General features: G+C 44.3%; 1 protein-coding gene across 2 annotated transcripts; it reads left to right on the top strand.

Moving 5' to 3' along the window:
• The first annotated feature begins 2,014 nt into the window (after nt 1-2,014).
• On the top strand, nt 2,015-7,752 carry LOC123068904 (mitochondrial-processing peptidase subunit alpha). 2 transcript variants are annotated; one of them, XM_044491597.1, is made up of 13 exons: nt 2,015-2,216; nt 3,090-3,335; nt 3,430-3,726; nt 3,818-3,985; nt 4,078-4,245; nt 4,342-4,422; nt 4,505-4,571; nt 4,878-4,972; nt 5,268-5,340; nt 5,425-5,495; nt 5,561-5,610; nt 7,099-7,211; nt 7,282-7,752. In XM_044491597.1, exons 1-13 carry the CDS (start codon nt 2,031-2,033, stop codon nt 7,332-7,334), a joined length of 1,668 nt encoding a protein of 555 aa, XP_044347532.1. In that variant the 5' UTR covers nt 2,015-2,030; the 3' UTR covers nt 7,335-7,752. The 2 variants fall into 2 exon arrangements, with proteins under 2 accessions (XP_044347532.1, XP_044347533.1); XM_044491598.1 differs by having other exon boundaries at nt 2,016-2,216; nt 3,093-3,335.
• Nucleotides 7,753-9,274: the final 1,522 nt, after the last annotated feature.

The following is a 9,274-nucleotide window of genomic DNA, read 5'->3' on the forward strand; positions in this document are numbered from 1 at the left end:
TATGATGAGACTTTCGCTCCTGTGGCCCACATGACCACTGTCCGCACTCTTCTTGCTGTGGCTTCTGTTCGTCAGTGGTCTATCTCTCAACTTGATGTTTAGAACGCTTTTCTCAATGGCGAGTTGCGTGAGGAGGTTTATATGCAGCCACCACAAAGGTACTATGCTCCTGATGGTATGGTCTGTAGACTTCGCCGCTCTCTATATGGTCTCAAACAGGCCCTCGCGCCTGGTTTGAGCGCTTCGCATCTGTGGTGACCGCGGCTGGTTTCTTGTCCAGTGACCATGATCCCGCGCTGTTTATTCACACGTCTCCTCGTGGCCGGACTCTTCTCCTTCTCTATGTTGATGACATGATCATCACTGGTGACGACACTGATTACATCGCCTTTGTTAAGGCCCGCCTTCACGAGCAGTTCCTTATGACTGATCTTGGTCCTCTTCGCTATTTTCTTGGGATTGAGATCTCCTCCACCTCTGATGGCTTCTACATCTCTCAAGAGAAATACATTCAGGATCTTCTTGCTCGAGTTGCTCTCAGTGATGATCGCACTGTTGTGACTCCTATGGAGCTCAATGTTCAGCTTCATGCCTCTGATGGTGACCCTCTTCCTAATCCCAGTCGCTATCGTCACCTCGTCGGTAGCCTTGTCTATCTTGCTGTTACACGTCTTGACATCTCCTATCCCGTTCACATCTGAGTCAGTTTGTTTCAGCCCCCACCTCTGTCCACTATAGTCACCTCCTCCGTGTTCTACGATATCTTCGTGGCACGATCTCTCAGCGCCTTTTCTTTCCTCGCTCCAGTTCTCTTGAGCTCCGGGCTTACTCTGATGCTACCTGGGCTAGTGATCCCTCTGATCGACGCTCGCTGTCTGCTTACTGTGTCTTTCTTGGTGGCTCTCTGATTGCCTAGAAGACAAAGAAACAGACTGCAGTGTCTCGCTTGAGTACAGAGGTTGAGTTGCGAGCCATGGCTATGTTGACGGCTGAGGTGATCTGGTTGCGATGGTTACTTGAGGATTTTGGTGTGATGGCTACTACCTCGACTCCCTTACTATCAGACAGTACTGGTGCTATCAGTATTGCGCGTGACCCGGTGAAGCATGAGCTCACCAAGCACATCGGTGTGGATGCCTACTTTTGTGCGTGCTGTTGTGCAGGATCAGACTCTCGCCCTTCACTATGTGCCCTCGGAGTTACAGTTGGCTGACTTCTTCACGAAGGCACAGACTCGAGCGCAGCATACCTTTTTCCTCTTCAAACTCAGTGTTGTTGATCCACCATGAGTTTGAGGGGGGGGGGTTAGATGTGTATAGTCCCTTTTCGATATATCCCCGTTGTATAAGGGGTTTTCCGCACTTTGACACACATATATATGTAATGGCCTTTGGCCCTCAGAAAATGATAGTTGCTCATTATCCAACAAATCTTAAAATATGTTCAACTACAACTGACCCAGTCTGTCAACCGTACTAGCATCAGCAATAAACTCACTTAGACCCAACTTCAACGAGACCTCCCTTGCTTGAACACAATTGAATAAAAGGTGAACAATGTCCTTGGGTCCTTGCTTACATAAACGGGCAAATTCCATTAGTCCCAATATGATGGTTGCCAAGAACAACTCGGACTAGGATCAGATCATGTAGCAGACGCCACCCAATTTTTATTTTTATTTTTACTGGGACATTCAACTTCCAAAGTAAACCCTAGACTGGATTCGGTCTTGACGTTCCTTGCATCGCACGTGAGGCTCTACCTCCGTACTGATGCATCCATTTGCGAAGCGCAGTGCTTGGATTTTTTTTTGATGCGCTACATTTTTTTTAGAAGATTTTGATGCGCTACATTTTTTTTAGGACTGATGCGCTACATGATCGGACCAGATAAGCCCAAAGCTTCGAGCCGGCCCGGCCCAACAATATTTTTTGATATCTCGGCCCAAAATACTAAAGTACTAGATATTCAGTGGGCTCAATATCCACTGAATAGCCCGCCAGGCCCGGCCCGTTAACGAACTGCCCCCGATGTCACCCACTTCTATATGCGCAACCAGTCTCTCACGAATTGTCGCCTTCCACTTGTCTCACGGTCTCCGTCCCCATCTCCCCCTCCGCCGCTCCCGCCGCGCCGCCGGCGACGTCCCCGTCGACAGATCTTCACAGGCGTCCTCCATCATGTACCGAGCCGCCTCCGGCCTCGGCGCCCTCAAGGTCAGCCGTCCCCCGCCCGAAACCCTAACCTCCCCTCCCCTCCGATTCGCTAGATCTAGTGGCTCCGTAGCACCCATCACGCCACGATGCGTCCGATCCGAACGGACGCAGCTCACGAGTCGCGTCGCGATTGGTACCAGACTAGCATCCACGGTTTGGTCACGCGGATTTGATGCGTGAGCGTGTAGTGGAGTCATTCTGGGCGCTGCAAGTAGGAATCGCTGTCTGAATGTTTGCCCTGGTATATCGAATTGGGAAAGCATCGATTTGCGGTGCGAAGATGAGTGTGTGGCGAGTTTGTTTTGTTGCATAGGTTCGTGTAAATATCAGGGAAAGGGTCATCTTTTGCATGTTAGTTGGTTTATTATTGGTGGATGAGTTAGTTCCGATATGGTTGAGTGGAATTGGATGATTCATGGCCTTGATGATATTGCTTTGTTTTGTGCTTTGTCGTTTGCAAATGCATGCTTTGGATCCAGTACCATTCTAGTTGCGTTCTGTTACATTAGTTCTTGTTATGTTTCATGATGCGCCTAGTCAAATGTATGATTCGGAACAGCTTGTTAAATTCCCTTTATGCAATTTGTTTCATTTCATCATTTTCATATTACTTTGAAGTTTGAACGGTCATGATATATTTGCCTGTAGCATGTGCTTGGTTTTTTTGTCAGTGTAAGTATTGTTGGGCTTACTGACCGATGATCGTTTTAGCCTTAGGTAGAGCCATAACCTTGGATGCAGATATACCTTGTGCGGAGGCAGAATATTTCATCATTGAGACAGCTTGATTTGTTGGGCTTTTAATTGAAGCTGTTCACATTTTAGATCAGCTTTAGCTGCATAATCATAATATCAATTGTTTACCACTTGCAGCAGCATGGGGCGGATACCCAACTGTTGAATATCGCGGTTAGGTCTGCTAGCACAAGTATTGCACAGAGGTCATCGGGCGGCTTCTTGGGCTGGCTGACAGGTGCACGTTCAAATGCACTACCCCCTCCAGATTTCGCACTCCCAGGAGTCACTATTCCTCCTCCACTGGCTGATCATGTGGAGCCTGGCAAGACAAAAATCACAACACTTTCAAATGGTGTAAAAATTGCCTCTGAAACATCTCCAGTATGTGTTCCTTACTTTTTATAATTTAGTTATTTCATGCATGTTCCTCATGGTGGTCAGTTAGTGATACCAATGTTATGTATTTTTTATCCAGGGATCAGCATGTTCTGTTGGAGTTTATGTTAACTGTGGGTCTGTATATGAAACACCTGAGACACTGGGTGCCACTCAGTTATTAAAGAAGTTGGCCTTCACAACCACTAGAAACAGGAGCCAGTTGCGTGTTGTTCGTGAAATTGGTGCAATAGGTGGCAGTGCGAAAGCATCAGCCAACCGTGAGCTCATGAGCTACAGCTATGGAGCCCTTAAGACTTACATGCCTGAAATGGTGGAAGTGCTAGTTGATTGTGTGAGAAATCCTGCTTTACTTGATTGGGAAGTCAAGGAAGAGGTATTTCAGCTTAATATTATGCCCTTTCGCTTCTGTACTATAGATTAGTGGAATATGTTCTTTGCTGAATGCAAACTTATTGACTTTGTAGATAATGAAACTAAAGGCAGAGCTTGCAGAAGCTTCAAGTAATCCGGAAGCTTTCCTTTTGGATGCTCTTCATTCCAGTGGCTATTCTGGTGCCTTGGCAAACCCATTGATTGCCTCAGAGGCTTCAGTTAGCAGATTAAATACAGATGTTCTGGAAGAATTTCTTGCTGTGAGATTCATGCCCTAAAATTCTGTTAGTACTATAGTCGTGTGGGTATTCTTGTTAACATGCTATCTATATTTCTGTTGCATGTATGTCAGTTGAACTACACTTCCCCGCGAATTGTTCTAGCTGCGTCTGGTGTGGACCATGATGAACTTGTATCAATTGCTGAACCACTCCTGTCTGACATTCCCACTGCAACTGGAACAGGAAAGCCAAAATCTGTCTATGTTGGTGGAGAATATAGACGGGCAGCAGATTCATCGGTAGGCTTTATGATTTCTAGCCACTCATCAAGTCATTTATGTGATATCTTTCATGACATACATTTGTTCTTACTTTGGTTTCTTCTCAAAAAATAGAACACAGATCTTGCTTTGGCATTTGAGCTCCCAGGTGGATGGCTGAAAGAAAAAGAATTTGCTACTGCATCTGTTCTTCAGGTTCGTATTGAATAGAACACTTCTATTGATGTTGCTACAGCATTCTGGTTTAATTCAACAAGAGCTATTTTATCTTTTACAGGCACTTCTGGGTGGTGGTGGCGTGTTTACCTGGGGAAGACCTGGAAAAGGCTTGCATTCACGCCTAAGTAAGCACACGCTGATGAAAATTATATTGCCAAAAGGACATTATTCAGTTATCTAGCTGATTGTTAGTTTAAGTATCATTTGCTCTTGAGCTGGCTATTCTATAAACTGTAAATTGTGAAAAAAGTGGTCCAACCTTTAGTAAATTCCATCTTTATGGCAACCATTTCAGGCTTGCCGTAACTAATAATGCAGTGTCATGACCACATGCTTTAATTTGATTATTCAGATTCTCGCAGCACAAGAAACTATTTTGTATTTGCATTGGTACTCATATTAGTGCCTGAACTGTGGTATACTTTGTGCAGATCCCCTCGTAAATGAATTTGACCAAATCAAATCGATCTCCGCTTTCAAAAATGTTCACAGTAACACTGGCATTTTTGGAATTCATGCATCGACTGTAAGTATCATTTATGATTTGCATAGGAATACTTGAAAATGATCTCCTTTTATGTTTTTTTTATTTGTATGGTTTTTTTAGTAGTACTATTACTGTACATGCCTTGGATGTGAATACTTGAAAATATATAACTTGGCTTTTCTTTTTCTGGGTAAGAACTTAAATCGTGCAACTCACATATATTATCACTAGATTGGATGAGCTGTTATAGTAATACACAAAAACATAATATTTCATAGTTAAGCTATTGTACTCTGATGACTGATGACTGACGAAGATATCATTTCATAATCAGGAAGCAGCATTTGTTCCTAAAGTTATTGACTTGGCAGCCAGAGAACTCACTTCCCTTGCTACTCCTGGTCAAGGTACCTTAACTGTCCTATGTTCATCAGTCATTAAGTTGTTTACGGTTCATTTAATTGCCTGAAACTTCATCCCATTTTTTGCAGTTGACCAAACCCAACTGGACCGTGCTAAAGCATCTGCAAAATCAGTTATCTTGAAGAACCTGGAATCAAAGGTATGCGTACACACGTGAAATTTTTGTAATCATGACCGATGCTCCACTAACAATTAAACTCTCAGGCATCAACAACTGAAGACATGGGGCGCCAAGCATTGGCATTTGGTGAAAGGTGCAGTATTTAAACATTTCTGCTGAACCTTAATGTTTTTGCTCGTGCCTATGGTTCTATTCCTTGCAAGGTTGAGAAAAACACATTCTGCACTCGACACATTGTAGAATTTATAGGCTCGGGGATGGTGATGTCTACATTACAATTTTAGTTGGTTGATAGAATAATTAATGGCTTGATGATCACAATCAACGTTTACGAGTCGAAGAGTCGACGAGTCGTTCCAAGGTTAAGACTCATAGACTAGTCTAGACTAGTCTAGACTAGTGCGAGACTAGTCGACATGGTACTGTAGCACTGAACTTACAGTACATAACTAATAATACCTAGTAGTAGTATGTAGTATTACACTATATAAGTATACAAGTACAGTATACAATACAATCTCCGGTGTTGTAGACATTGTAGCTCAAACCTCAGGACCTGGAAATTGAAACACACTCAGTCTAGCAGCACCAGCAACCAGCAGCAAGCAGGGCAGCACCACCAAGCAGCAGCAAGCAGAGCAGCACCAACAGCAAGCAGAGCAGCAGCAGCAAGCAGAGCAGCACCAACAGCAAGCAGAGCAGCACGAGCAGTCCTCCAGCAACGAGGCAGAGCAACACCAGCAGCAAGCCAAGAAGAAAGAGGAGAGGAAAGAAAGGATTAGGTCTCGTCTCACGCGGGATGAGCCATCGTATTTATACTCCCCCAGTTTTTTGAGTTGTTCGACTCGAACATGTCGACTAGTCCAGACTAGTCGTCGACTAGTCGATGACTGGCTCGACTCATATTTGTAGTCTACACGAGAAACCGAGTCGACAGCCACTTTGCGACTCATAGACTAGTCGAGCGACTAGTCTAGACTAGTCGTTCGACTCGTAATCGTTGATCACAATGCCATTTTAATTTGTTGCACATATTGTAATCATATTAGTTACCAGGGAGCCCTCTATCTTTAGATATCATTGTTGGCTGCTGGTAATTGGGTTACTGTTTCTCTGGAAGATGATGCCTACTTGTGTTTTCTATCGGTATGACAAGTGATATCTAGAGGAAAACATGTTTCTTGCATGGCTTATTTAGCCAACTCTACCACACTAGCAGAAATTGTAAGTACAGTTAGCAAATGGAAACAAAATATAGTTGATGTTCACATGATCTATAGTGACTTAGTGAGTTAGGAACATCTCTTTGCCACCACAATATTCTTGAAATTTTTTTGGGTGCTTATCTGTATCTTGAAGTGTGTAATGCCTTGTAACAACATAATGGACAAGCTACCGCTTGCTTAATATGTGCTCTTACAATACCATGGACTCGCAAGTTACATCCCATTTTTGCAAGCAAGTAAACTAACATGCATAACCAATGAAGAACCTTGGTCATGCAAATGCATGTAATTTATATGTACAAGCTGGTGATAAGAAAAAGAGTTCCACATATGGTATCTTATTTCTGTATCCCTGGAATCTGTGTAATGTTTGTTTGCCATGTAAAACCTTACAGGAAACCCGTGGAGCAGCTTCTTAAGGCTGTTGATGGTATAACACTGGCAGATGTATCAAGTGTTGCTGAGAAGATCATCTCGTCACCATTGACAATGGCATCTCATGGAAACGGTGAGCGAGTCATCTATAACGTAATGTGTATGAATGCACTGTTTCTAATTCAGCCCCCTGTGTTGTGCAGTTATCAATGTACCAGCCTACGAGACAGTGCGTGGCAAGTTCAGCTCGAAATGAGGAGGCTTCTGAACAAATTAACTGTTCATATTTTTTTCTCCCAAGATCATCTATGGTCACATTTTTCACAAGGAAAATAAGATGGATACAATTTTGGTCATTAACTCCTCTACTGTGGGACAACTTTGGGATCTTATTTTTTTCCTCGCAAAACGTGCTTCCACCTGAGTTGGGTGGTGTGATGTTGTTCTCATGAGATATGTTCCTGTAAATTCAGTGAAATCATGCATGTGTGGCCCTCTTCTGGTGGCAGTCCGGAAGGGTGTACAAAAAGTTCCTCCACTTTTTTTGGTTAAAGTCGTTGAAACTAGTGTTTTTGAATTGTTTGGATTGCTTACCACATGTGTCACGTGGTCGTTGAAACTAGTGTTGGCGCAAGGAAATGAATAAAGATTCAATATGACAGTGAAATTTTGAACTCGCTTTGCTTTCTTTTTTACTCAACAGGGGTTTTGTCTCCGTCCTGAGTTTTGACTGGTAACTCATTATGTTCTTTTTGTCTTGTTTTACCTTGCTTGGTTTTCTTGATTTTTTAAAGGGAAATCAAGCGCACGAAAGAAACCACTCAGCTTCTAGGAGCAGCTGGTGCATATGTGTGGTTTCGAGATAAATTTGTTAGAGAGTGGGCGGGAGCCGGGCTTCTCGCTCGAGTTCCTCGTAATACCGGAGAGGGTGTGCGTCGACGCAAACAAAGACGGGGGCCTCCCATCCTTGACTCCTCTGGCGTATCAGCGCAGATGCCCTCGTGGAATTGGAATGCCCCCGGTCTATCCCCGGGGTAGGCTCGTGGCGGTTGCAGGTTGGTTTGGTTGGTTGACGCGGAAACAACGTGGGAAGAAGAAGAAAAAACCGAACGAGACGCCCGTCGCTGCCGCCTCCTCCGCTGGCCCGAGAAATGGGGCGGCGGTCGGCAGCGGCAGCACATTGGCTTTGACTCCTCGGTGGCCGCACAAGTATCGGAAGCGCCAGCTGTTTTCCGCGACACCAACCAACGGCCGCATCGTGGTTTCCGGACGCGGGGTCCGTACTCCCGCTCTCTGCTTTTTTTTTTTTGAGGGAACGCTCTCTGCTTTCTGTGGTGGACGTTCTGATCGGTCGACTGATAGCCACAGCAGGGTATCACCGACCGATAGCCAAGGACATTGTTGTATTCGCACCAGTAGGGTTCGCCAGGAGTGATCGGTCGATCAATTTAATTACGAGTAGTTGTATATTTAATCGACTCGTGGAGGCGGCTATGTTGTCAGACGTCTGTATGTAACTACATGCTTCAAGTTCAATTTTAAAATGTAACACGGAGGTCGTATCCGACTTTAAAACATGCTTTTAATGATGTTCATGCTGCGTTTGCACGACTAACATACACTCCTAACAAGGCGAATTTCGAGTTGGATTAAGCTAACCAACGCCGTTCGTCTATTTTGCGACAAGAAAAAGTAACAACAATTCAGAGGATCAGTTCACATCTCGACAAGAAGAAAAAGAAAAGAAGGTTGCATCATTTGACCGCACAGAACTTTGAAATTTTTGGAAAAGTGTAAACGTGCATGAACGAACGGGCCATTTTATACTATCCAAACACAGCTTGTCTAAGTGCGGTTGATATGCGCGTGTAACTTTCATGTACTGAATCATCCATTGGCACGCCATGATCGAACTTTATACATAGATCAACCCTTTTTCCTTGCGGGGAAAAGGGCATATACATGAAAACCTTTAGCCAATGGATATATGGAGATGACGATGGGACAGGGATGGAGACCAGGTCATGGAATGGAGAGATAGCAAGGGCATCTCCAACCCCGATCCTCAAACCGCCTGCAACAGTCTGGACAACGCAATCTGCACGTGTATTTGCCATCCAACGCTATCTTGCGTCGGTCCACAGACCGGGTTGGATGTGTTTTTTCCTGCAAACCGGAGACAAAAAAGTTTTTTTT

Source organism: Triticum aestivum, chromosome 3B (genome assembly GCF_018294505.1).
Source record: "Triticum aestivum cultivar Chinese Spring chromosome 3B, IWGSC CS RefSeq v2.1, whole genome shotgun sequence".
Lineage (NCBI taxonomy): Eukaryota > Viridiplantae > Streptophyta > Magnoliopsida > Poales > Poaceae > Triticum > Triticum aestivum.

Bases quoted from the DNA above. Each gene is read 5' to 3' on its own strand.
- LOC123068904 (XM_044491597.1), top strand. From the start codon at position 2,031: ATGTCACCCACTTCTATATGCGCAACCAGTCTCTCACGAATTGTCGCC. The intron at 3,986-4,077 runs GTGAGATTCATG...CATGTATGTCAG, and splicing joins TTCTGGAAGAATTTCTTGCT to TTGAACTACACTTCCCCGCG. The intron at 5,496-5,560 runs GTATGCGTACAC...TTAAACTCTCAG, and splicing joins TGAAGAACCTGGAATCAAAG to GCATCAACAACTGAAGACAT.